This window comes from Mirounga leonina, unplaced genomic scaffold, assembly GCF_011800145.1.
Source record: "Mirounga leonina isolate KUSES-001 unplaced genomic scaffold, KU_Mleo_1.0 Mir_165, whole genome shotgun sequence".
In the NCBI taxonomy this organism is placed as follows: Eukaryota; Metazoa; Chordata; class Mammalia; order Carnivora; family Phocidae; genus Mirounga; species Mirounga leonina.
This window is the reverse complement of record NW_023270415.1, coordinates 73,788,775-73,816,351: the sequence shown is the minus strand read 5'-3', so window position 1 is coordinate 73,816,351 and position 27,577 is coordinate 73,788,775. Positions and strand designations below refer to the sequence as shown.

The following is a 27,577-nucleotide window of genomic DNA, read 5'->3' as shown; positions in this document are numbered from 1 at the left end:
CCTATTCCTTCCTCGCAGAGGCTGGCCCTCAAGTTCAGGGATGAAAATCTCATCCGTAAACCAGGAGCCATTACAGAACCACGCTATGCTGTGATCAATTAACAGGAGTCTTGAGAAAGTGGTAATGTACTGCGTTTTGTGCACTCGCTATGCCAGGAAAGCTAATCTATGCTCACAGAAATGGAGGTACAGGACAGATGGCTGAAAGCGTACGGCAGGCACATATATTTTAAGTCTGTAGGTTCGAGCCAGAAATAAATGAGAGGTGTGACAGCGCGAGGGCAGAGTGAGAGAGATGTCTTTTCAGGCAAAAAGGATACACTTGCCAGTGATTAACTGGGTTAGTTTCCGTGATTCATTCATTGATTTCAGCATCTACTCTGTGGGTGGCACCATCCCATGACTGTGGGGGGTGAGAGGACATAGACACAGAGGGTCGTCAAGAATGCACTCTGAGGGGCCAGAAGAATGGGACGACCTCTGCGCTTCCTCTTTGCCAGACCTCATTCTGTGTGCAAATCCGTTATCACACTGACCCTCCGAAGCAGGTCCCGTTCGCATGGTGGGTGAAGAAATGGAGTCACCAAGGAGGTTAAGTGGCTTGCGTTGGGTTTCTGACCGAGTCAGTTGGCCCAGAGATCCTGCATCACCAGGATACTTTCTGCCTCCGTACACACAGGAACAGGTCTGTCTGAGGAATGTATGGGTGTCTCTGAGTGTCTCTGTCCCCCCAAATGGTAGAATGTGACAGCTGGAAGTCACTTAGGGTGACTGGGCTCCTTGGGGTTCATACCTCTCTAACCTCCATAAACTCGATGCTTTACTGGGAGCTCAGGCTCCAAGGTATAGAGAATGGGTCCCACAGAGCCCAGGGAGGAATCTGTGCTCCTGACCTCTCCCACCTCCTTGTTTCCATTGTGCAGATGGCAAAACTGAGCCCCAAGGAGCCTATAGACCAGAGTGGAAAGGATTCATTCCTCACCTGTCAAATGAGAGGTGGTTGGAGCAGCTTCAACATGACTTCTTGAGCACCTACTACTCTGTGCCAGGAGGGTCCCCAGGCCCCGAGGCATGGTGACTGTGAGGACCCAGGAGGCACTTTTGTGAGGGTCTGGCTTGTGAGCGTGGCTTCCTTGCGGGGTGGGGGGGTTCCCTGGATCAGTACAGTGGAGGTCTGTCTGCGGAGCCCCGGAGGGGCATGAGGATGCTCTTCAGCAGCAGAGAAACCCAAACTGGCCATGCCAGAATGAGGATGTGGTTCAGAGTCTGTTGGAGGAGCCCACTCCCGTGGACTACCTCATGTTTAGGTCTGAAACAGACCCCTCTGGGCCCTTGACACTCAGGAGCCTCACCAGCAAGGCTGTTACTTTAGAGAGAAGGGCGATGCTATGGGTTGAATTGTGTCCCCTTAAAAAAGATTTGCTGGAGACCTAACCTTGGGACCTCCGAATGTGGCCTTCTTTAAAACTGGCGTCTTTGCAGACATAACTAAGTCAAAATGAGGATGTAGCTTGGGCCTCAATCCAATATGACTGGTGTTGTGATAAAAAGGGGGAAATTTGGACCCAGACACACAGTGGGAAGGTGGCCATCTACAAGCCAAGCAATGCCTTAGGCCACCAGAAGCTAGGAGAATGGCCTGGAACAGATCCTTCCCTAGAGCCTCCAGAGGGAGCATGAGTCTGATGACACCTTGATTGGCTTCTGGCCCCCGGAACTGTGAGACAATCCGTTCCTGTTGTTATAAACCACCTGCGTGGGGGACGTTGCTAAGGCAGCCCCAGGAAACTAATACGGGTGGGATAAAAGCATTATTGATTCTGGCTAGAATCGCATGGATCCTTCCGTCTTGTTTTGCTTTGATCGTTCTGGTCCTCAGGGAGCAGATGCCTCTCTGGGTTTGCCACTGTGTATTTTGGAGCCCAATGGCATGTGCATACGTGTTAAAGCTTTTGATGGACTTGCTGCAAGAGCATCAGACCTTCTGTTGTAATCTGTTCCTTAACAGGGAGGAAGGCAGAGAACCAGACTCCTGCCCTGGGCACGAATCCCGGGAGCCCTGGCATTTGGGAGACACGGCCAAGGCTTCTTCTACAAACAGCTTCCCATGCGGGGCCTCCCAACCATGGGTGCCCCTGGATGACGAGGGCTCCTTCCATCCTCACCCAAACCACCATTCTCTTCGTCGTCCTTTCTCTCCAAATGCCTTCTTACCAGAACCTTCAAGGGCCATTTATTTTCCTTCCTACAACATGGGGGTAGTTGCTTGAATCCTGGAAGTGGATTGGGTTGGAATTATAAATAGTTCTAAACAGAGAGACAGAAAGACTGTGTGGTGTAGTGGAAAGAGAGTTCAGGGGGCTCAGAGAGGGCAGGACTAAGTCACTGCTCTACAACGAACTGCCACTCGTCCTTGGGGAAATCCCATGGAACTCCCTGAGCCTCAGACTCTTCTTCTGTAGAATAGCAATGACCATTTCAACCCTGCCAACCTCAACAGGATTCTGGATGTTTGTGTGAAGTGTTATACAAGCTGAGTAATCTGTGGGGGGGACAAGGTACATAACGGGTGCTTAGGGAATAGAGAACATCAGAAGGACTGTATCAGTTCCCTAGGGCTGTGGTCACAAACTACCACAAACTTGGTGGCTTAAAACAACAGATATTTACTGGCTCCCAATTCTGGGGGCCAGAAGCCCCAAATCAGTGTCATGAAGCCAAGTATCAAGGTGTCAACAGAGACCTGCTTCCTCTGGAGGCCCTAGGGGAGAAGCCAGGTCTTGCTCCTGCAGCTCGTGTGGATTCTTGTCTGGAATCTGGTGGAATTGGGTGGTGAATTCTTCAGCTGCTGTTTCTCGGCTCATGGGTGCAGCAACCCCTCCAATTTCTGCCTCCCTAGTCACGTTGCCTCCTCCTCTTCTATGTACCTTCCCTGGCCTCTCTCTGGTAGAAACACTTGTGATTGCATTTAGGGCCCACCAGGATAATGCAGGATAATTTTCCCAGGTCAAGGTCTTTAACTTAATTACACGTGCAAAGCCCCATTTTCCTTATAAGGTTGGGACCTGGGATCTTTCAGTGGCCATATTCAGCCCATTATATAGGGATGTTGCCAATTATAATGAGAAGTTAGGTATGTTTGTAGGAGTTCCCTTGGTGTCATTGCAAAGAAACACAAGTGAAAGAATAATTTCTGTGCCATGTATTATTAATGTCAAGCCTGTAAAGGGAAACCAGTGGCCTCATTTAGTGGATGAGGATACTGAGGGTCAGAGAGGCAAAGGAGCCTGCCCAACTCTGCATAGCTGGTGGGGCCGGACCTCCAGCTGTAAAGTTGACGTTCTTATGTCTCATCTCCCTGACCCCTGACCTTCTGTTATCTGAGAATCCTTAACCCGGAGGGCTGACCATCATCACAGCACATATTCTTCTGCCCTTGGCGGGGTATGAGCTCTTCCCCAAGAAGCTCCAACGTGAAGTGGCTCATCTGATGTGATTTATGGCAATCACACCGGATTATGTGGGAAGTTGCTGGTCCAGCCGGGAAGGGGCCTGGGGTTTTCTGACATGGGTGAATGGCTCAGGACTGCAAGGTCATGACGAAGTAGAACACGTGACCCCACAGTCCTCCCCCAACACCCTGGGCATCCCTGTGCCCGCTACCCTCCTGGCATCACCGTCCAGCGGGTGGATGTCAGATGTGTCCCCCGCCACCCAGCCTCTCTGCTCCCATTGTTCTTTATTTTTTAATCTTGTCCTTGGCTTCTGGAACACGCAGGGCTACACTCTGTGCCCGTTCGTTGGTTGACCCTTCGCTTCCCATGTGCTTTCTTTCACTTACTTATTATTTCTCGTTTCCATTGTGATTGTGATTTTGTACCTGAGACTTTTATTATAAAGTATATTGAACATATTTTGGAAGTAGGAATGGTATAGAGATTAGAGGTAATCCAAACTTTCCTTTTGTCGCAAAAAAAAAAAAGTCAACAAAACAGCCTTTTATACTTCAGAAAGCCATTTTCTTAAGTGAAGCTAAGTGCTCAGGTTTTGGAGGCATAAATATTCAGGATTAATAAAGAAACCCCCTCCCCCAAGCCAGGTCAATCCATTAAGAGAGCTAACATTGGATTTCCAAAGTGCCTCCTCTATCTGCTATTTTGCTCGCCCTTCCAACAATACCGTGCGAGAAAGTGGCAATTACAGTTACACCCATGTTTCAGACACTAAATGACAAGTCCGATGTCACCAAGGCAGGACTTGAACCTCAGTCCTGCCCTCTGTCGTCGGCTTCCCTGAGGGTCACAGAACGGACACAGAGCCCTGCCAGACTCCCTTCACTTGCTAACACCCACTGTGGCCATGCGGCCACCTTACCTGCTGTGTCCATAGCTTTCGGGAGCGTGGTACATGAAGACATTCCCTCGGGCCCTCCTTGCCCAGTGGCTGGCCATGTCGATTACGGGACAGGTGATAAAGTAGTCCCTGGTCACATGAGGACAGAGGAGGGTGTTTAGTTATGGGTCGTTCTATAGACAACTGTGCCAGGGACATGCTTCTCCCAGGCCAGGGTCCCCTGGGCCACCAGGCACCTCAGCACCGACCTGCAGAGAGCACTCATGGGCGTGCCTCTCGCCCAGCTGGCTCCACTGCTGGCAGCGGGTCCAGCCTGGTGTCTGGCCGGCAAGGTCACCCAAGGTCATACAAGGAACCCGTGGGGCAAGCATCTTCCCAGCACACTAATTTTAAAGACTTGGGAGCAAAACACGCTATAGTAAAATAAATACAATATACTATGGAGCAGAACACAAAAGGATTGTACATTTCGAAAGAAGGCAGAGGAAATATCCTCAAGGGTATTTCATGCGTATGATACATTTAGACCAGTGGCTCTCAGCTGGGGACACGCCCACCCCCCAGGGGACATTTGACAATGTTTGGGGGATGTTCCCACTGTCACAGCTGGAGACGAAAAGGTTCTGACTGGCATCTAGTGAGCAGGGGCCTGGAATGCTGCTGAACAGCCTATGACGCCTGGGACGGACCCCTCAGCGAGGAATTATCCACCGGAAATGCCATAGCGAGGAGGTTGAGAACCCTGTTCTACATTCCCAAAGCTTCCCATTTGTTCCCCCTCTGGGGTGATGGGAACATGTTTGAGAAGCATCAGCTTGCAATGGTGGGGTCGTGCGTGGGCTGGTGCTCAAGCTGCGCATGAGAAGAAGCACCAGGCCCAGTCAGAACCAGACAGACCTCAGGCGGCCTGGAGCCCAGCGGGTTTTGAATCCCAGTCAGCGGTCCTTGCATCTCCTTGACCCTCCCTCTCCTCATCTGAGAAATGGGACCCATGGGGCCCATGCCGTAAGGATATTGTAACAACGGAGGCTGGTAACAGCCATGAAAGTCTCTCAGTGCAGAGGGTCTGTCTACCCCTGTTTTCTGGCTGTTGAGATGAACCCTTTTGTTGAGTCTGCAGGGCAGCTGGAGTGTTTCTAGGAAAGGCTCTAAGGGGCGGTGGGGCCAGCCACTGGGGTCTGACAGGGCACATAAGGCAGCCATGCTCCATCGCATGAAGAAGAGAGGTGGTGAGCAGGACCGGGCTGGAATCAGACCTACGGGAAAGAGTCACACCGTGGCAGCCAGGTGGAGGGGTGCTGCCAAGGAGAGGCAGGGAGGCCACTGCCTGAGCCTGGCCGGGAGGCAATGAGGGCCTGAGCTAAGGGGGAACTGGAATCTGCCTCCTCAGTGAGGTCTTCCTTGGTTACCTGCCCTCCCTCACACTTCAGCTCTTGCCCCCAGGGCACATGCCTTCCCAGCCCGCTGGAGGCCAAGTTGGGGCCAGAATGTAGGTTTCTGAACTTCAGCCTTGAGCTTTTTCAACACCGAGTCCTGACTGGGTGATGAGCCTCTCAGGGTCCAGAACTGGGACATCTGTGAGCTCTTAGAGTCCAGTCTGGGGCTGGGCCTCTAGGAACAGCTGTTGGCTACATGGTTGAAAAGAGCTCTCCAGTACAGGGAAAATTAAAGCCTTTCTGGTCCCCAAGATCCCAGTGGGCGGGACCACGTTTTATTCTGAGCTAGTGACTCTGTGATTGGAAACCACAGACTCCCCGGGTGGGGAGACCACAGCGGGCAGGGGGTCTCAACACCCGTCAAGCTGCCCCTTCGCAGCACAGTCCGGGGCACCTCCGTGACCCCGGGCGGCTCACCGGGTGGCGTTCTCCAGGGCCCGGGAGAAGGAGGCGTACTCGTCGGCCGAGTGCTGTACGGAGTAGTACCACGTAGCTGCCGCCTGCACGCCGGCGTCCGCGTCCTCACCGCCCAGCGAGTTCTGCAGCGCCTGGTAGAAGGCTGTTTTGCTACTGGTCCGGCCTTGACTTTCCTCAAATTGCTTTAAAAAGAGACAGGGAAATGCCCAGTCAGCTTCTGAAGGGCTGGAGTCAGTCTCCCAGAAACCCTTGCTCGAGAAGTTTCTCCCTGGGAATCGGTGGGACGTGGTGCTGCCCGGGTTCGAATCCCAGCTCCACTTGTCCTAGCCGTGTGACCCTCCACAGGTGGTGTGGCCCCCTCCGGGTCTGCCTCTGCCTGCCTGAAAACAGACACAACGGAGCGTCCTCCATGTGGGGTTGCGGTGAGGACCAAAAGGGTTAACACGCGAAGTGCTCAAAGTGGTGCCTGGTACTCAGTAAGTGCTCAGTAAATGCAAGCCATTGTGGCTGGTACAGGCCACCCTGCGCTTGAGCCCCTTGCTCCCTCAGCCGGCCTGTCATCTGGTTTTGTTAGGAGCGCTATCTCCAGTTTCATCCGCCAACTGGATCCATCAACAGACGAATGCTTCCTGCCCACGTTTACACTGATGAACGTCCTCTCCGTCCGCGGCCAACTGCGTGCCGGGCCTGGGAAGGAGCCGGGCGCAGGCTGTTGGAGCTCCCTGCTCTCACAGGCCTCACGTTCTGGTGGGTGGAGGGGAAGGAAGCGAATAATTGTACAGTTTACCAGGGTACCCGTGCTACGAAGAGAAACAGACCGGGTTGACAGGGATAGGGCGGGGGCTAGTTTTTACAGAGTGGTCAAGGAAGGCTCTCGGCTCTCTGGGGATGTGTGTCCATGTGGAGCTAGCTAGCTCGCTTGCTTGCTTTCCCTCTCTCTCTCTCTCTCTCCCCTCCCTCCTTCTTCCCTTCTTTCCTCCCCTTCTCTTCTTCCTTCCTTCCTTCCTCCTTCCCTCCCTTCCTTCCTCCCTCCCTTCCTTCCTTCTTTCGTTCGTTCGTTCGTTCCTTCCTTCCTCCCTCCATTATTCCTTCCTTCCCCGTCCCAACATTCCTGCTCTCTGCATCAGGGCAGTCTGGGAGGACCATCTGCCTCGCCCAGGACTCAGTTTCCTCATTTCTGAAGACAAGGGGCAGCAGAAGGTCAGAGATGCTGCTCTTAAGTGTGAGGCGCAGACCCCAGGGCGCTCGCTCAGTCCTAGATGGGTGTTTACATATTTCTAGGCTCTTATATCAACAGCACGATATGCTTATCAAGACACCCTGGCATGTTTAGATTGTTTTTCTAAACATTCCCAAGCATACAGGACCTGTGATTAGAATTCGAGGTGTGGGTATGACCAGGAAGCGGCCCTTCCTGTCTGAGACACTCTCTCAGCTGACGCCAGTGGGCTCACGCAGGAGGGGCCAGACCAGTCGGTGGAGTAACTAAGCCAAGCCTCATCTACCGACTCAGGAGAGGTGAGGGGAGGGGAGCACCATTTTAATTCTATCTATAACGTGTGTTTCTTGGGAAAAGATCTGAGGCAACAATGGCAAAATACTAATATCTGTGAAAAATGTAGAGTGAATACAATAGTAGTCATTATATCAATGACTTTCAAGGATTTTTGACCATGATCTGTAGTCAGAAAGACATTTTATGGATCGGAACACATGCGCGAGCACACAGAGGTCTAGAATAATGTCCGTGAAGGACATTCATGCTTGAGGCTCTTCCCGTATGTTCCAGAGCTGAGGCCTCTAGTCTAACCTGTTCAAAATGCTTGCCTGCAATCACTTGAGCTGACTTCACAACCTAATAGTAGTTCAGGGGAGAAACTGCATTATATTATTCTCTGTCCTTTTTTGAGTGTTCAGAATACTTTATAACAGAAATATTATAGAATATTTATATTCTATATATAAAAAAATCTTTATAGAATATAAAGAAATCGTGCACATATCTCCAATTATTGCCAAACATTGAACATGCCTGTTTCACCGAAGTATCAAAATCACACGTGAATTGGGACACTGCATAGAATCAGTGCCAAATTCCAACACAACATACGTTGAAAGCGCTGAGCCTAGTTCTGGGCACATGGGCAACAGATGTGCGGATTATTAAGCTGCCCCCAGGCCAGGGCAGGGGGCCCAGCAAAGGCTCAAGATGCTGAGCTCAATCCCCAGATGCTGTTGGTGTTTGCTCGTCTCCAGCTCCAAAATGACCATGTAGCAAAAGGGGCGCGTGGGGTTCAGTACAGTGCCAGGCACCTAGTCATAGGCGGTGCTCAGCAAACGTGTTGGACCAATGATTAGTGAAGACATTGGCCGACAAGGACACAAGAGTCGAACCTCTTGGGTTCAGATCCCAGAGTTGGAGAGACCCGGGCTTGGATGCTAGCTTGGCCCCTTATTAGCTGTGTGACCCTGGGCAAGTTACTGAATCTTCCTGTGCCTTCATTTCCTCCTCTGTAAAATGGGCACAGGAATATTACCTTCTTCATAAAGCTGTCGTGAAGCTAAATGAAATGATAGCTACTGATTTCTCAGCCTGCGTGTTACCATTGCTCGATATTTGTAGATGCAATCTTGTGCCCAGCCCAGATGGGTCAGGGAAGCCCCTGCCTTAGAGACCTCATCGATGTTGATCCCATCGGTCCTGGGTCCAAACCCTGGGAAGCCCCTCTTCCCTACCCCTGCTGCAAAATGACCAGCCCCACCTAACGGGTAGAGCGCCTACATGAGTTCCTTGGAAACTATTTTCACAATGAGGCAGCTTTTAAGAGGGGCAGGGCACCGAGCCCGGACATGGCTAGAAGAAGTACCTCTACCATATAATAGTCTAAACAGTTCCACAGCTAGGGAGCCAGAGGGAAGGGCCCGCTTTGGGCTCCCATGAGACTGTGATGGCTTTCACATTTCCAGGGGATCTGAGCCGGGCTGAGACTAGCCAGGGCGCGGCCTCGCTGGCTGGTCAACATTCTAGAGATGGCTGACATGAGGTCCCCGGCCCCGGGGAGCACGTGGGAATGCGAAGGGGGCCCGTTTCCAGCAAGAACCGCATCTCCTCATTCTTGGCCAGGACCGAAGCGCAGATGCTGTTGCTGGTTTAATTAGAGAGTCAGCAGGAGGGATGGGGGCCACCACGTGATGCCAAGCACTGACTCCCACAAGCTGTAATTACAGGCGCGATCCGCCGAGGAAGCGGGTTCACTGCAGGCTGGGCTGTGTTAAGGGCCGTCAGGAACTGGCACGTCCTCTGTGCTTGTGTTAAAAGGACTGCCATTAATTTGTCCTACTGAACAGTTAGAGCCCGTAGGAAACTTTCGAGATGGCACAGGGCTTCACTGTGGTCTGGAATGCCCCGTGGCCTCACGCATGGAGTGTGGGGTCTGTATTTGAGAGAGGCAGGTTTGAACCCGGCTCTGGTGTGTGACCTCGGAAGACTCATTGCCATCAGGAAATCTGCTCGGTGAATATTCCTCTCTGTGCCTGGGGTGGATGTTGGAATCGAGTGAATTAGTGATTACCAAGTGGATGACACATGGCCGACAATACATATTCCTACTCTCTCTCCTCTAGCCAGTAAGTTATTTTTTTTAAAGATCTCGTTTATTTATTTGACAGAGAGAGACACAGCGCGAAAGGGAACACAAGCAGGGGGAGTGGGAGAGGGACAAGCAGGCTTCCCGCCGAGCAGGGAGCCCGATGCGGGGCTCTATCCCAGGACCCTGGGATCATGACCTGAGCCGAAGGCAGATGCTGAAACAACTGAGCCACCCAGGCGCCCCTTTAGCCAGTAAATTATTGAAAATAAATGCCCTTATGTTCACTGCAGGGTTGGCAGACATGATGGAAAAAGCTTTGCTGGAGGGCCTTTACCTTCCATTCACGATTTCATGCAACAAATTTCTATCGAGCACCTACACCTGCCGGGAGCAAGTCGAAGAATTTGAGATGCATCAGGGAACAATGCAAGTTCAATTCTCTGCCCTCTGGGGGCTTTGAGTGGAGCTGGAGAGCCTGGCGGATACATGGCAAATTGTGTAATATAGAAAGTTTGGTGGTGATGAGGATGCGACACAGACAAGGGCAGCAGGGCAGGGAAGAGGCCTGGGGTGCTGGTGGGTGAGGGTTGAAATTGTAAATGGAATCATCAGGGTGGGCCTTGTGGAGGATAGCTGAGCCAAGACTCGCAGAGGTGAGTGTTAGGGTGCGGGCAGCCGGGTGAGGAGTGGAAGCGATCGTGGCCAGCGCAGAGGATGAGGACAGAGGAGATAGAGGTGAGGCAGAGGGAATGGAGAGCTAAGCAGCTGGTGTGGCCCCATCCTGCTTTTGCTTCAGGAGGGGCCAGGAGAAGGGTCCTCCACTGTGGTCTGCAGGTGCCGCCTGCTGGAGATGGGGGTCCATGTGGGGGTTGAGGCAGAACAGCTATCTGCCAGGTATCCTTGAGTTGGAGGCCCCTGTTCTGGGGCCCTAGTAAGGAGCCCACTAGCTGCTGCTGCCTACTGGTTCCTTCCCCTGCCACTCCAATCCTATGATGTGGCTACAAACCCCAAGGCGATCCTCAGAGCTCCCCCCCACCCCCGCCCCGGCTGGCCCTCTTATTCTTAGGGAAATGCCCATCTGGAGCCCTTCCTGAATTCCCTCCTTCTTCTTGGACCCAGAGACACCCCCCTCTTTCCCAAGAGGCTGAGGCCTCCCTGCCCAGGGCTCTGGGACCCTCCCCTGCACTTCTTCTTCGGCATCATTGGGAGAATCCTCTTGTAGGACTTTCAATGTGCAGCTCTCCATGACTCCGCCCCCCACCGAGAGCCAAATGCCAACGGGTGTCCCCACCAAGGACGGTCCTGCCTGTCTGTCTCACCTGGACGTTGCCAGCTCTGGGGTGTGCACTCAGTAAGAGTGTCCCCACAGCCATCAGGCTCCTGCCCTCCCCCCACCCAGTTTCCCTCTCCAGGGTCACTGATGTTGCCCCTTGACCCACCCTTCAGGCAATGCTGGCGCTGTCCACCCTTCCCGTCCTGGCACTCTTCCCCCCACCCCAACTCGACAATCCTCTCATCTCCTTTTCCCTCACCTGCTCTGCTTCAGGCTTGTTTCTGGAACCCTTCTGCTGTCTTGCCCACTTTCAAATGCTGAGGTCCCCCAGCTGCCATCCCTGCCCCCTTCTCTTCCCCTTCCATCCAGACATGCTGAGAGGTGGTACCGTTTCTTCCCTTTGCTTTGATAATAACCGGCAGGTTAATGAAACCTAAATTTCTCTCTAGTCTGAACCTCAGACCCGCATATCCAAATATCTCCCAGCTCCTGGGAACTTCTCAGGTCCCTCGAACTCATGAACACAATTGAACTTCATCATCTACATGTGTTCTTCCCCAGCTCCAGAACCTTCCCCTGCTATTTCCCCATCCTCAATCACTAAGACCAGTAGCCAGTCACCTGATTAAAAAAGAGATGTTTACTGACCCCTCCTACTCCCCCACCTTCCCCAACATGCTACTGTACCCCAATCCTGAGGATTCTCCTCCTAGTACATCTTAACCACCATCCTATCGACTCCTCCTGCCCTATCCTTGCTCATGCTCTCATCAGCTTCTCCCCCATCCTGGGGCAGAAACACTGACGGTATCTCTGGCACGTGGGGATTCAGAGAGAAGTGTACACAGAAGGTCCTTACACAATTTTTGTTCATTGGTTACTCTTGAAGTTATGCAGAACAGTTATGACATCATAGGTTTGAGAAGAAGAGACCCAGAGTAGACTCCCCAAAGGAAAAAACAGGCAGCCTTTCAGAGTTCACCTGATTCTTGCAAGTCTGCATGGATAGATGCATGCGTGAATGAATGCCCCCAGAATCCCAGAATTCTCTGGAGCTCTGAAGTAGATAAAAACAAATAATCATTTGCTCATTTAATGAACATGAATTAAAGGCCTCCTGGGCCCACAACTGGGGATCCAAAGTGAACATGACATGGTTCTTGCCATGGAACAGAGCTGGTAAAGTCAGAGAGGCAACTCATCAGTGAGCAGACTGCCCCCATGGAAACCGGCTGAGGGTTTGCATCTGGTGGAGCTGATGGTGCAGAGGGTTCTGGAAGCACAGTGGCCACTTCTGCACTGCACATGCTCCCCACCCCATCAGCCTTCCCTTCCCCTCACTCCACTGAGATGACCCTCGTCATCACCTGTGCCCTGTCAGGTCCAGTGGCCCCACCTCTGCCCCCTGCTCACGCCATCCTCAATGACATCTGACACTTGACTTCTGCTTCCCTTCAGAAATACAATTTTCTTGGCTTTTGTGACATCAACCTTTCCTGGTTTTCTTCCAAATCTGTATCTATAGCTCTGACCTTTCTCCTGAAATCCCACCATGTGTACCCAACGGCCGATCCAAGGTTTATCCCAAGTCTGGTTATTTCTCACAGTTACCATGCCTGCAATCCTTATTTAAAGTATCAGCTTGCTCCCTGGACCTCCCAACACAGGGCAATCTGGTCTCTACTTCCTTTGTCACCTCTCCATAGTCAACTCTATGTGGCCAGAATGCTCTTTAAAAGAAAAGAAAAAGATTAATCAGTATAATCACTTCCTAGCGTAAAACATTCCAATAATTGCCCATTGCAAGTAGAACAGAATCACTCTCCTGACGCCAATGAGATCTCATCTAATGGGTCACTGCCAACGCATCCCACTTCCTCTGCTACCCCTCATCCATTATCCACGGCGTTTCCTAGCCCTCCGGCCTTCTATGTCCTCCAAACAAGTCCTGCTGCAGGGCTTTTGCACTAGCTCTTCACCCAGATCTCCCCAGAGCTGGCCCCGCCTCATCCTTCAGGTCTCAGTCCTCCCTGCCAAAGTGCCTTGGATTCGTGTTTCCATTTTCCTCAGCACTTTTCAAGATCTGGTTTTTTAAAAGATTTATTTATTTATTTTAGAGAGAGAGAGTTGTGCGGGGGGAGAGAAAGAATCTCAGGCTGACTCTGCACTGAGCACAGAGCCCAACAGGGAGCTCAATCCTAGGACCTTGAGATCATGACCTGAGCCGAAACCAAGAGTCAGACACTTAACAACTGAGCCACCCAGGCGCCCGTCAAGACCTGAAATTCTTAATGTATTTGTTCACACATCATGGTCTGTGTCCTCTCACTAGAACATGAACTGCACAGGCTTTATCTGTTGGGGTACAACTTTCCCCCCGCAGCCTAGAGGTGAGCCCCTTAGTGAGTATATGTTGGACGTGTGCATGAATTAAGGCGTGGACCGTTCCTGCCTCTTCCACTTATTGTGGATGTTAAGGGGCCCACTACTCCATCCGGCGCAGTAGGCCCAGTGCCTAGGGCCCCCCATAACTTTAGGCCCCACAACATAAATGTTCCTTTCAATTTCTTTTAAGACCAGAAAAAAAATAAATGTCATAATACTACGTCCCATTCATCTTTACCAGTGCAGTCATAAAATATGTTTACTATTTTGGGGGGATAAGCCAACCCTGCCGATCTCCGGCTTTCTCTGAACAGAGCAGGATCATAGAACCTGGCGGGGCCATAGAACACTCAGGCATGGCGCCCTGTGTGAGCCCGGGAGCTACAGTGCTGGAGTGGAGGGCTTGCAGGGTTGCAGGGTGGCCCAGAACCAGGGACCCGACGGGGCTCCCTGGTATGGGGAACTGTCTCCTTTGCCTAGAAGCCTCCTGATCACACTGCAGGAGACAGGCAGGGGTGGTCTCACTGTGCCCACCAAAGGATAAAGAAACTGCGGCTCAGACCAGTTAAGCAACTTGCCTGAATTGTGTGACTGAAGCCAGGAATTGAGACCCATTTTTCTGATTCCAGGTCATGGGCTCTCCACAGGGCCCCGCCATGCCCGGCTCGGGTCCAGACCCTAACACCCACCCACTCAAGTGCCTGTTTTCGGGAAATGGTGTGCACTCATGGGGACTCCTGCACGCTTCTCTGCTATAATCTGTCACCAAAGGCTGGATTTTCCTGAGCTGGGGCTGGTGCCAGAGCCTCGGGCTGCCAGGTGCTGCTTCCAACTCTCAGATGGGCTGCCTTCCCCTCCCCACTCCCCGAAGGGCCCCCACTCCACCTGCTCCTGGACGGGGCCAGCATCTGCCCAAGCTTGGGGCACGGTGGCGGCGCTGTTTCTGATTTTTTCTCGCCTTCCTTAGAGATGCTTGTGCTTGGAGGGGAAGGCAGAACAGTGCATCTTGGAACAAATCTGCTTTTGATCATGCAAATTAATGCCCGGTTAATGTAGGCAGACTGTCAATTTCACCAGTTAGAAAGAGAGAGAGAGGAGAGGGAGAGAAAAGAGGGGAAAAAAATCCCTACTGCAGCGACTGATGAATTTCAACAGAAAGCTGCTACTTCAGAAAATAAGATCATTCTCCGAGAGCGGAGGCTTTCCAGGCATCTCAGGCAGCCGTGATGCTCCACGGGTATGTTGTTAACTTTGCTGGTGTCATTAGGACTCTCTGTGTGGTCCATAGCTGGCCTGGGGTGGGAGGTGGGTGAGGGTCTTCACATGGACTTGCTAGAAGCCCTGCCCACCCGCCCTCCTTGGTCTGTGGGATTTGGAGGGTCTCTGCTGAAGTGATGGGTGGGTCCAGGGGCTCCCTTGGGGCGGGAGGGATGCCTAGCACTCGTGTGACTTCCCCCAGGAAGCCGGACAGTATGTGTTTGTGGGTTGGGCTCTGGATGGTATGAAGGCAGTGTTGGCGTAAGTAAAAAGCATGTGTGTGCGTCTGCCACGATTTGGAAAACTGGCTCAGGTCAGGTGAGGTGATTCAGTGGTTGTATGTCCTTTGTATTCCTGCTTTCTCAGGAGAATTCTCTGGATCGGGGACAATAGCTTTGGACACTAATCCTAGTAATACCTTAAAGAACTAGGTGAAGAACTAATATTTATTGAGCATGTACTAGCTGCCAGACACGGCTGCATATATGATTCCGTTCAACATCTTAATGAGGATATGAACTAGTCATTTCCCAATTTTACAGATACGGAATCTAAGGCTCAGGTCCTGGGGAAACCCAATGTTCCTACTGGCTTGGGGGGTGGGGTCCTGGTCAGTTCCTTCATCACTGTGACCCTCTTGCTGGTGAGGCCCTGTGGCCCCAGCAGCCCCCTCCTCCCCAAACGCCTCTTGAGGCCCAGCACTAGGATGTCCATCTCTCCATCTAGTGTCTATCCCACTGTGTTTTAGTTATTTACTTCCGCTCATTTCCCATCTCCTTGCCTGACTGTGAGCTCCTTGAGGGCAGGGACTGAATGTGTACTTACACCCCAAATACCCAGCATGGCCTCTGACACATAGTAAGTGGCCTCACGGAGTGTTGCATGACTAAACACACAGGTCTTGGTGTTGGGAAACCGTGGGTGACACCTGCTCTAGGCTGTGGTGGTTTTTTGTGAGGTCCTGCTTCTCAGCACAGGTGGGCAGGAGGAGCTGGGCTGATATGGAAGGATTCAGGACAAGGAATCACTGGGATTGAGGCCCTCGGGAATGTGCCATTCTGGGGTTCCCCTCAGCTAATGTTAGCTGGACCCAGGTACTGGAATCTTCTGGGGGGAAATGGAGAAACCCACAAACCCAAGACTGAATGAGGGTCATGAGCAGGCTGAGGCAAGGGAAGGCACCCCAGGGTCATGCATGAGCAGGTGTTTTGAGATAAAAGAGTAACTTCAATACTGTGTGTAGAGGGCAACTGGTAGCTAGGTTCCCACTTGTGTGTCCACATGACGATGTTGTGGTCCTGAGTTGGCCAGGATTCCGAGGACTCCTCTGGGCTACGATTGCATCTGGGAAGGGACAGGTGGTGCTGATGCATTCGCCATGCCTGTCCTAGGGTTTGGGACATATGGGGTTGGGAGCAAAGCTCCCCATTTGGAGCCAAAGGATCTTCAATGACTTGGCTTTGCAAGTGACTTGTTTGATGACCTTGGGACAATCATGAAACCTCTGGAAGGCTTCTTCCTCAGTAAAACGGTGTGAAATACCAATTCATGGGCATCTACCTCCCAGGGTCATGGTTGAGCTACAGTGAGAGTGGAGGTGGGACTCTGAGGCCCTTCGCACACAGAAGCCCTCGTTATAGCTGTGTGACCTTACGAGTACTCACCAGACTTGTGAGTGTGTGGGCAGCTCTTGGAGGGAGGACCTGGCTCTTTCCAGAGGGGCATACCTGGAAGAGGATGCCTTTGAACTTAGATCCAGGATTTAGATTTGGATTTGAATTCTGCTCTCTCTCTGAACTGCTTTCCCAGCTGAATAGATCATAGGTCATAGATCATAGGGTTGTTTGGGATGAATTATTTCCTTGAAGACTCCTACGTTAGATTCTGGCACATACCCAGGTCTCCCAAATTTCATTCTTTCAATCTAATGAAGAGTCATTGAGCCATTACTGTATACCAGACACTTCGTAGCACCGGAGATAAAGTAGAAAACAAAACTGATAAAACAATGCTCACGGACCTCACATTCTAGTTGGGGAAGAAATACCATAGACAAATCAATGTATAGTATGTCAAGGGGTGCAAGTGATGAGGAGGGGGAGCATGGTAAGGGGGAGAGAATGCTGGGGATAAGGTTGTCCTCTCCATCTGGGGGGGTCAAGCAAATACTCTGAAGAAGCAGACCCTGAAGACGTGAGGCAGCGAGTTATCTGGAGAACATTCTAGAAGAGGGAACAGCATGTGTCAAGATGCTAAGATGGAAGCATGCTCGGCATATCTGAGGAACACCAAAGCGATCAGTTGGGATTAAGCACAGTGAGCATGGCGGGGGATAGCAGGAGGTGGGGTCAGAGGGCAAACAGGGGCCACATCGAGTAGTGGTCATTGTAGGGACTACGGCTTCTCTGAAGCTGAGGCCATGGGAGGGCTTTGAGTAGGGGGGTGACAGGATCTGACATAATGTAGAGGGATGGTTCTGGCCACTGTGGTCCTCACAGATCACAGGGGGTGCAGGTAGCTAGTTGGGGGCTAATCCTGGAGAAAGATGATGGCATGGCTCAGGGTGATGGCAGAAGAGGCGGTGAGGCTGGATGGATCCTGGGTGCACTTGGAAGATAGAGCCAGCCGGGTTTGCTGACGCAATGCTGGTAGGATGGAGGGGAGCAGAGTCATGATGACCGTTAGCCTACAGCCCTGCATGCAGAAGCAGGATTTGCTGTTTACGGAGATGAACTAAGCAGGAGAACATGCTGGTTGGGGCGGGGCACAGGAGAATCAGCAGCCCCTTCTGGATGTTAAGAGCGGGAAGCTATGAGACATCTGAAGGAAGATGGCAAATAGACTGGGGCAAACCAATCTAGAGTCCAAGGGAAAAGCCCAGGCTGCACGTATAAAGCTGGGCTGGAGGGACCCGTCCAGGAGACATCAGCACATAATGGCATCGCAGTTGCGGCTCTGGCTTCCAATTGGACCATCACTACCCCTGCTCCCTCTCAGTTCCCCAGATGCGTTCTTGGCAGGATGCAGGCTCACAAATCGATGCAGGGGCTGGACTAGCGCACGTTCAGAAGAGAACGGCGGAGAAGGGAAGCAAGAGAGGAAGGCTCTCACCAGGCGTACATGGGCCCTGGGGGCCTCTGCCCCAGGACTGGGGTTTGGGTAACAACCGTGGAACAGGGCTGGCCGCCGCTCCGCCGTGCCCTCCCCGCGCCTTCCCTATGTTGGTGCGGGACTTGAGGGCACACGTTCCCACCCATGCCCCGGTGTGGGCAGTGAGCTCCTTTGGCAGACACCATCCTTCTTCGCAAGTGCACCAAGGCAACATCTCCTTGAAAGTCAATGAGTGGAATGAAAACGCATTGCTGAGGAGGGATCCTAGTCCTCTGGATCCAGACTCCTGGCTGGGGGCTCAGAGATCAGGACAGAGCCAAGAGACTCCCAAACACGCTGCAGGACAGGAAGAGGGAAGACCAAGGCGGCCACATGGCCACACAGCCCTCTTACAATGGGCTGGTAATACAGATGTTACAGACTGGGGCCAGCACAGCCCCAAATCCAATGGTAAGAGCCCCACCCGCCAGACCTGCAGGTGGAGGGGTATGGGAACTAGCTGCCAGGACCTGCACCCTCCCACCTGTCCAGGATGATCCCCAGGCTCCTGGGAGTAGAAAAGTAGTTCTTCCTTTCTCTAAAATCAGAGATGGCTGGGATACATTGTCAGCACACGGTCCAAAGAATCAGAGCTGTGAGTATATAGTCTCTTCTGCACAAAGATCCCCACATCCCCGTAGGGCATCGTAAGATGAGATGTTGCCTGGGGAAGGGTCCAGGGCGAGTGGCTGTCTCTTTCCACACTGCTCATGCTGCAGAGCACCATCTCTGGCGTGGAGTGTGTCAAGGGTGCAGCATAAATCTTAAAACATTCACTTCTTTCTCATGCTTTAAATTTGTTATGTTTTCATGACTCTTTCATAGAAATTCAGCATATTAGTACAGGAGTACATGTGCATATGATTTATGTTTACATTATGAAGGGCTAGATCAAAAGCCATTCGAAGACCTGTTACTTTAGAGAAGAAAGGCCCAGGGCTCGTGGTGGAGAAGGGGCATCTTGGGTCAGTCTGGTTCGATAATTAAGTTACAGCCCCTTGAAGTCAGGGCTGTGTTATATGTGGGTGCTCGGCAGGAAAACACAGTGATGGATCAGATGCAAACGTTCTTTCTCAACTGGACAGGAAATAATAATGACTAAGTTCTACTCTACACCAAGCCCCCCAACATACCTATACAAACCACCCCCAACACACACACACACACATGCACACACACACACAACACTTTCTCTATGTATCTATATACACACACGCACATGCACTTTATATGTAACATGGGCATGTATGTATAACTTACGCATATAGGTATATTAGTACTATTAGTAATATTAAATTCATAATATCCTTTTTCACGCTGCTACACCTTCTGAGATAGCCAATGTTAATGCCTGCTGTATAACTTCCCACACTATAAGCCTTTCACAAAGAAATATAAAATTATGCACACTTATGTATTTACAGATGGATACAGGCTGGCGGTTTTAAAAAATACGGATGCCCCCTTAATTTCACAATCCCTCTGCATTCTTGTTTTTTGTTTCCATTTAACAACATGTCATAGGCATCCCTCAAGCCAGGAGAGATGAATCTGATTCACCCCTTTCACCATCTGCATAATATTTAATAGTTTGTGTGTAGCCTAACTTCGTCCACCATTGATCTGTTAATGCACATTTGGGTTGCTTCCAACATTTTGCTACAATAATTCATACTATGATAAATACTCCTGTATATATATATATATATATTTCATGTCAAAGTGGTGTTTTTATTGCTGTAAGACAGATTCCCCTAAGTGAGACATACTACTGGAGGGAACAGGAATCAAATGCAAGGCAATGCAGGATCGCGTGAGGCTGCGTGAATGATTTTTTTTCAATTCCAGCTGTGCTGCCTTATATTCAACAGAGCTGGGCAGAGCCCCATGCTGAGCACGGGTGTCTGCTCCCCGGGTTTCATGCGCCGTGGCCACCATCCCAGGCCTGATGACTTAAAATATCTGTTAAGAGCAGCCTGACAAGGACGGGTGGCAGTCCACAGGAGAGCGTGCTCAGCCTCTTCCAGGGTGAGCCACATCCTAGTGAGGCATGAGGGCATGTGGTCAGAGCAGGAAATGAGTGTTCAAACAGACAGAAGACCTCACAGCCTTCTCCCACTTCGCTGTGTCTCCAAGCAGCCGCATGAAGTCGTCTTTGCCAGCTGCAGGGTACACCCCCTGCCCAGTTCTCCCAGGGAGGAAAACCCGCATGGGGCCAGGACTAGAAAAGGTGCCACCTTGGCCACCCCCTCAGTGGGGCAAGTGTCCTTCAGGGGGCAGGGTTATCCATCGCCTGGAACCCCAAAGCTCACAGAGCTCCTTGGTCAGCTTCTGCGCGCTGCTTCCCACGGTGATTCACTCGCAGATGGAGTTTGTGGATGTGGGGGTGAAGGTGCCTGTGTTGCTCACAACCCTGCATGTGTCCCATGTCTGAAACAGGTCCCCCCATTACTGTCTCCCAAGCTCCTTATTAAGGGGCCTTTGCACTTAGTAACGCTGTAGAGATTATTTTGTAAATGAGCGAATCAGTCAGTGACTCTGGACCACCGTCAAGACTTAGAGGTCCAGAGCCACCGAGGCACAGCCAACAGGGGACCTCTGAGGCTCCTCTCCACCTACCTTCACGGCTTTTGCTCTGTTGATGAGCCCGTCATCTTGAGAACTCCCAATCAGCAGATCGACCTTTGCCCGTGGAGCCCTCTGAAGCGCTCTGGCTGGAGCCTCTCGGAGGTACTGGCCATCAACCACAGGACCCCAGTAGTGGAAAGGGCCACTCACAGCCAGGAGCTACATTGGGTACAAAAGGAGGCCATTATGCGTACAGATTTTATCCCTCTTTTTAAATGGTTCTAGAAGAATCAGTTGCATTGCTTCACTTAATCAGATTTTAACTGTAATGAACGCTGATGCCGGTTATCCATCTGGGGCTGTATTGGACAATATAGTAAAATGACAAGAACAACAGGCAGGAAGGACACCAGGCCAGGAACTGGAAGGCAAGTCTCGCTCTGAGCAGGTCCCCAGAGTTTCCCCACCAAGGTGACAACAGAGCCCCAGGGAGGCATAGGTAAGCCTGAGACCATAGGTGTGCAAGTGAGCAGGAGTAGACATTGATTTAGGAGTAGGTAGGTGGTCGCCAAAGGCAGGATCTGACAGAGAAATTCATCAGCTCTAGCCACTCTCTCAGGAGCCCACACTTGGGGGAGCTGAGGGTCAGACCTGCTCCAGATCTGTGAGTCCAGGCCCATGGCTGAAGGCATCAAGCCCTTGGCTCAAATGACAAGTTCCTCCTGCTAGTGTCCCCTTCATCAACGTCAGGGACAGCCAGTGACTGTGGGCTGTGAGCAGGATCTTTTCAGGCGGAAAAGGGAGCACATAGCTGTCCTGTGTACAAGGATGGGGTGGCCCAAATCCACTGCAGGTATTACCATCATGCTCCATTTGAGTGGCTGTGACCTGCCAGAGTGCCACCACAGTTCTGGCACAATCAAGACCCTTGACGTGGTTCACTTCATTTTATCCTCCTACTCTATAAGGCCCACGTTATATTTTACATTTATATTTTACAGTTAAAATCCAATGTGCAGAGAGACCTGTCCACCTTGAGTACCCATGCTTGGTCCATTATGTGCCGGGCCCACGCTTGGTGCTAGGGGTCAGGGAATGCACATTCGGGCTCTGGCCGGTCATCCACCTCCTGTGTGGCCTTAGGTGGGTCAGGTCTCCTTTCTAGTCCTGGTTTTCCATTTGGAAAAGATCAGAGAGTGTCCCTCCCCAACTCACACACAAGTGCCCACCTTGGTCTGGGCGTCATTGAGGACACTGGCAGGCTTCCGGCGGAGACAGGACACCATTTCTTGGATGGACGAGGTAGGGCAGCTGACTTCCTCTGCCAAAGCGGCTGCCTGCTGCTGAGCCCTCTCCTGGCTGATGACAGCAGCTGGGGAGAACGCAGAGCCACCCTGGAAGAGAACGCAGACTCAGGATGAATAGTCTAGATCGTCTCCTCCCCCACCACCCCTGCTCATCAGCCCAGAGACCTCGGGGCCACATCAGGGCTCTGCATCGTTCATCCACACTCAGAAGTTCCAGGACCCTTCCTGAAGATGCCCACAGGCATTCAGGAGGTCAGGACTGATAGATATCATATCAACACCGCCTGTGATCTTGAACGAGTGTCTCTCTAGGTCTCCGTTTCCTTACCTGGGAAGTGTGGGCCTTGGACAGAGTGATCATTGACTAAAGTTGTATATTGGGGCCAGGGGCTGATGGTGGTTGAAGAGGGATAAGGACCAGAATTATCCTTGTCCACATCCGCCACCCCCACCTCCCCGGTCTCCTTAAATAGCAAGTTTCCTGGCTCAGTTAAGACAGAGTTGGACTTGCAAATAGATGCCCACCTAGAAGGTGATGGAAACACAGTCATTGTGCAAGTAAATTTTTCCAGCAGAGTCAATGCAAGTCTCTGTCAAATGCTGGCTGGCTGGGAGCCTTTCCCCTCTAGGAATGCAGGTGGCGGGAATGCCAGGAGGTTCATCCCCAGGCCTAGACTGTTGGTGGGATTGGTCTTCTGCCCAGGTGGAAGAGGTGGGCTCAGCACCTTAGCTAGGGTACAATCACAGGGCCTTCCGTCTGCAGACCACCCCAGTTCAGACGATGCGGCATACTACAGCATCAGGGACAACGGTTGGGGGAGCGTGCAGTGGGCCTACCTGCACCAGAACTCTTACCGGTACCACTGAAACTGGTAATACACAGCAAGGGCCATTGATCGATGACTTTGTCTTTTTTTTTAAGATTTATTTATTTATTTCAGAGAGAGAGAGAGAATGAGCGCTAGGGAAGGGCAGAGGGAGAGAGAGAGAAAGAGAAGCAGAATCCCTGCTGAGCAGGAAGTTCGATGCCGGGCTCAATCCCAGGACCCCGACATCATGACCTGAGCCAAAGCCAGATGCTTAATGGACTGAGCCACCCAAGCTCCCGGAGGACTTCGATTGTTAGCTCAAGAGCTTCCCCCACTTTATCTCATTCATCCTCACCAAGGCTGTGTAAGTTAGCTGTGGTCATTGTCCCCATTTTCACTAATATGAAAATAAAGAAATAGAGAAATTTAGTAACCTGACCAAAGCCACGAATGCTGCCAGAGTCTGAGCCCGCCTATGGATGCAGGCAGCTGGGCTCCAGAATTTTTGTGTTCCAGGCCCCTGGGCGGAGCAGTGGGTGAGCTCTCTGAGCAAGCTCTTCACTAAGGGGCCTGCCTGCCTCCAACCACCTGCCAAGTACTCACCCTCGAAGGAACTTTGTGTCTCCTGCAATCTCTGCAACAGTAATAGGAGGCAGGTATAACCGCCATCCTTATTTTGCAGACAAGCAAACTGAAGCTCCAAGAGGAAAGGAAAATTCTCATTTATCGAGTATCTAATAGGTACCAGGACCTGGGAGCTTGGCAACAACAAAAACTAATAATGATGGTTAATATTTACTGAGTAATTTCTAAGTTTTGGGTATAGCTGTAAGCACTTCGTACATATTAACTCATTAAACCCTCTCCACAATTCTCAGAGGTAAATGTTATTTACCCCTTTCTCTTAGATAAGGGGAAATTAAGGCACAGAAAGGTCTAGAACCTTGGCCAACATCACACAGCGGTGACTGGCAGAACCAGGACCCTAGTCCAAACAGCCCACCTTGGCCATGCTCTCAACCCCACATTATGCCACCTGTGTTTTTATATCCCGAACAAGATGCTGTGTTCTTGAGCTGAACTGTACCCTCTTACTCCAATGTAAAGGGAGCACTGATCTGTCTGACTCTAGAGAATATGTTTCCTTCTAGACCCTACCCTGAGCTAAAACACCGGAAACTGGTCACAATACCAGAAATGCAGCAATGGGTGTATCAGAGGGTGCTGCTCTCACTGGGTCTTTGAGAGGATCGTTGAAGAATAGCAGAGGAAAGCATTCTGGAAACTGTAAAGGGCGGTGCCCATGTCCACCTGTTACCTGAGTCATCAGTGCTATTACCCACTGTGTAAAACAGACAATAGACAGATGCCCAGAGGGGAGGACACCCATCCTCTTGAGATTCCAGCTGGACAGATTTCCTGAAGTCAGGGAGCACATTTCAGCATAGCTTCCAGAAAGTTCCAGTGGTCGTTATGCCTCACAGTCAGGACTGAGGGCCATGGGCAAAGCACGGGCATTGCAATGAGGATAGGCCGTCCTGCAGGTAGGGCTGAGAGTTGAGGGTAGCCCTGGGTGGGGTGGGGAGAGGGCAGGGTCTGGGGCTGGTTCTGGCCATAAGTAGGGCTGAGAGTCCTAATCTCAGCAGCTAAATGCAGTCCGGTGCCCTGAACACAGCTTCTGATCTGGCTTCCTACTCCACTTGGTGACTTCACAAATTACCCAGCCCCTTTCCCTCCTGAGTCACATGGACACCGTGATACCAGCTCCCCACGCTTCCCCTGAGGGTGAGATGCCTAAGAATCAAAAGAGAGAACCTCGGTGGAGTGTTCCTCATGTGTCCTCAGCATTTTACAGATATTGCTTTATGCCTCACGACCATCACATGAGGCAGATGATATTGTCATCCCATTTTATAGATAAGGGGCTCATGGCACAGAGACGCAAATGACTTGCTCGGGATCACAGGATTGGGTGGAGGCCAAACCGCAGTCTGAACATGGGCAGCCAGGCTCGAAGGCCAAGCCCTTAGCCACCCGGTCAGCCTTCCGTATGCACTGGGCAGTATCTCGATGAAAGGTGGTGGCACTGTTAACCATCTTATCTCGACTTAGTCGTCAGGACCAAGGAGGAAACTTGTGGCCAGAGTCAGAGGTCAGGCCAGTTGCAACCCAAACCCAGAGAGAGCAGAGCACATAGGGTGTGGATCGTGACAACAACAGTGTTATCCTGGGGCCTGGGAGCCCTTTCTGACAGCTCTGAGCCACTCAGAATGGGGCTGGCTGCTGGGTCCCCAGACCCAACACAGGGAGCGGTCATCTACATTGTCTTTCTGTCCTCAACTCATTTAGGTAAGCTCAGGGTCTCCTGTCGTCAGCAGGATTGGCTACAAAATGCACAAGGCAAGGTTCCTGCACCCTTGAACCCCAGCCAGTGGTGCGCTCTGAGCTTCAGCATCTGTAAAACACAGAGTCCTAACGCCTGAGCACATGGTGAGAATGAGCAGCCGAGAAAGTAAAATACCCAGCCAGCCCAGAGCCAGGAATTCAACCACAGCGACAATACGCAGGGGCAAGGTGATTCTGCCTGCAGGTTTCTTTCCAACGATGAGGGGTCTGGCTTTCCTAAGAACCACTGGATCTGCTTTGTCTTAAGAGAACACATGCCCGTACACACGCACACGCACACGCACACACACACACATGTGCTCAAATTAGTCAAGGTCAACGCCCCATGTTCTGGATTGCAAATTGAGCTGGCAAGCTGCAGGCCCTGAGGTGGGGCTGCTGAGCCTCCCTTGGCCGCAGGTAGGCCGTGGGGGACGCTGACGTTGGGAAGGGGCCCTCTAATGTTTTCAGCACTGTGTGCGGCTATAAAAAGCCAGAACTCCTGATACCGTGAGGAAGTGGTTAAAGGCGTGGGTTACAGCGATACTGCACGATGGCTTAGAGAACTTTCCTCTCCCTCAAGTATATTGTTTTAATCGATCTTGCTGAAGGAAACGTCTTTCTTCATGGAAAATCGGTGGTTAAAGAGTCAACGGCCGGCTCAGCCCTGACTTTAAAGCACTTGGATGGAGAGCAAAGGACAGGGCTGGAGTAGGGTGTGCTATGCAGAGCTGCACAGAGTGCAGGGGCTCTGGGGACAGAATGAGGTCCGAGGCTGGGGCCTGTCTCGAGTTCATAGACCAGGCTCTCAGCCAAGTCTGAAGCCAGCAGAAGGACCAGCTTCATACTCCAGCCCTGTTCCTCGCTGACGAAGGGACTCAGGGCGAGTGACTAACATCTGGGGGCTTTGGCTACTCCTCTGTGAATAGGAATGACACACTGTACTTTAAGGGTCATCATAAGGACATGCGCAAGATGGTGGGGGTCCTGTGCACAGGGGATGTTGTATTCCTATTGCAGTTAGCACCATGGGGACTAACGGGACCCCTGCAGTGGGTGGGGGCAGCAGGGTCTTCAGCCTGCCTGGTCACACAGCAGTCTCACGGCTGGCCCTGGGCTTGCACTTATCTAAATCCGACTTAGCTATTAAAGGGCAAAGAGTTTCCGCTTGTTGTGTGTGTTTTTCTAACTTCAGAAATAATGCAAGGCAAAACTCCAATTGCTGACCACTCTTTTTTCTCCCTGGAGCCTCTGAACATTGTCAGGGGTCTTGACCTCTGTCAGTCACTACAGTCACCTCAGAACCAGGACCTGCCCCCGTCTAAGCATGCATATGAACACAAACAGTCACAGACAAGAAAGATACACTCACAATATAGTCGCACACAGAGACATACACATTCAGACACACACAGTCGCAGGCCGAAACACACATGGGCACACTTAGATACACACAGACATACGATAGCACACACATAAACACCAGAAGTTCTTGAAATGGACAGCCACTCCTAGAGACTGGGGGAAGCATGGCAGATGGGTTCAGGGGACTTATTACCCACATGAGCTAGAAAGGAAAGGCACTGGGTCCCAAGTATCCCAGCATCCCCAGAACAGGGCCTGGGACTCAGAAAATTAGGTGAGTGAGCCTATGAGTGAGTGAGCCAGTGACTGTGTGAGTAAGGGCAAGGATGGATGGATGGATGGATGGACACATGGACAAATTGGATGGATGGATGGGTGGATGGATGGATGGCTGGCTGGCTGGATGGATGGATGGATGGTTGGATGGACAAATGGATGGATGGATGGATGGTTAGATGGATGGACAAATTGGATGGATGGATGGATGGATGGATGGTTGGATGGACAAATGGATGGACAAATGGATGGATGGATGGATGGATGGATGGATGGATGGATGGATGGATGGTTGGATGGATGGATGGATGGATGGATGAACAGATAGATGGATGAGCCTATTTATTCTCCTGAGTGAAAAGGGGCATTTGCATGGGGGTTAGAGAGAAATAAAGTTGAGAAGACTTTGAATCCAGCCTAAGTAAGAGATGAAATTCAGAGGGTGGTAAAGCATAGCATACAGAATAGCAATAGGGGGTCAGGAAAGGCTTTTGACTAGGGTGTTGCAGAGAGTATTTTAGGAATGTCATTGATCATTTGTCCTTGCATCCTTGGCACTGAAAACACTGTATAGCACTCATTAGGGTCTCAGTAAACGACTGAGCCCAGAAGCCTCCTGAAGATGCACTTCTGATGGCAGAGGTTGGGATGGTTACTCCTTTACCCCCAGAGCATAGCACAGAGCATGTTCCCCAGAGGACTTCACTAAACATGGAACCAGCAGAATGGGACTGGAATGAATGGCTGGATGGTCAACTGGATTGAGCGGGATGATTGGGAGAGAGCAGTGCTGAAGTGGGAACCCAGCAGAGGCTTGCAGGGTCTGAGGAGAAAGGATGAGGAGTGAACTAGGTGTCACATCCACTGCTCTTCACCAGCTCCTCTCCTGGGAAGGGGCCTGACCTGGAGGCTGCCACCAGAATATCACTGACAGTTTAACTGGGGGATATTACTGAGCTGCCCACACAGCTCAGAGAGAACTCTGGAAGCTAAGGCAGAGATAGAT

At 51.5% G+C, this 27,577-nt stretch overlaps 1 protein-coding gene across 1 annotated transcript in view; it reads right to left on the bottom strand.

Annotated features, from left to right (window-relative positions):
* The window catches only part of TG (thyroglobulin), a 244,568-nt gene that overhangs the window by 14,021 nt on the left and 202,970 nt on the right, over positions 1–27,577 (bottom strand). Inside the window, exons 43-46 of the mRNA XM_035011980.1 lie at positions 21,659–21,823; positions 20,481–20,648; positions 6,207–6,388; positions 4,375–4,482 (exon numbers count right to left, since the gene is read on the bottom strand). Of these exons, the coding sequence (XP_034867871.1) occupies positions 4,375–4,482; positions 6,207–6,388; positions 20,481–20,648; positions 21,659–21,823 (623 nt within the window). The remainder of the gene's footprint in view (positions 1–4,374; positions 4,483–6,206; positions 6,389–20,480; positions 20,649–21,658; positions 21,824–27,577) is intronic.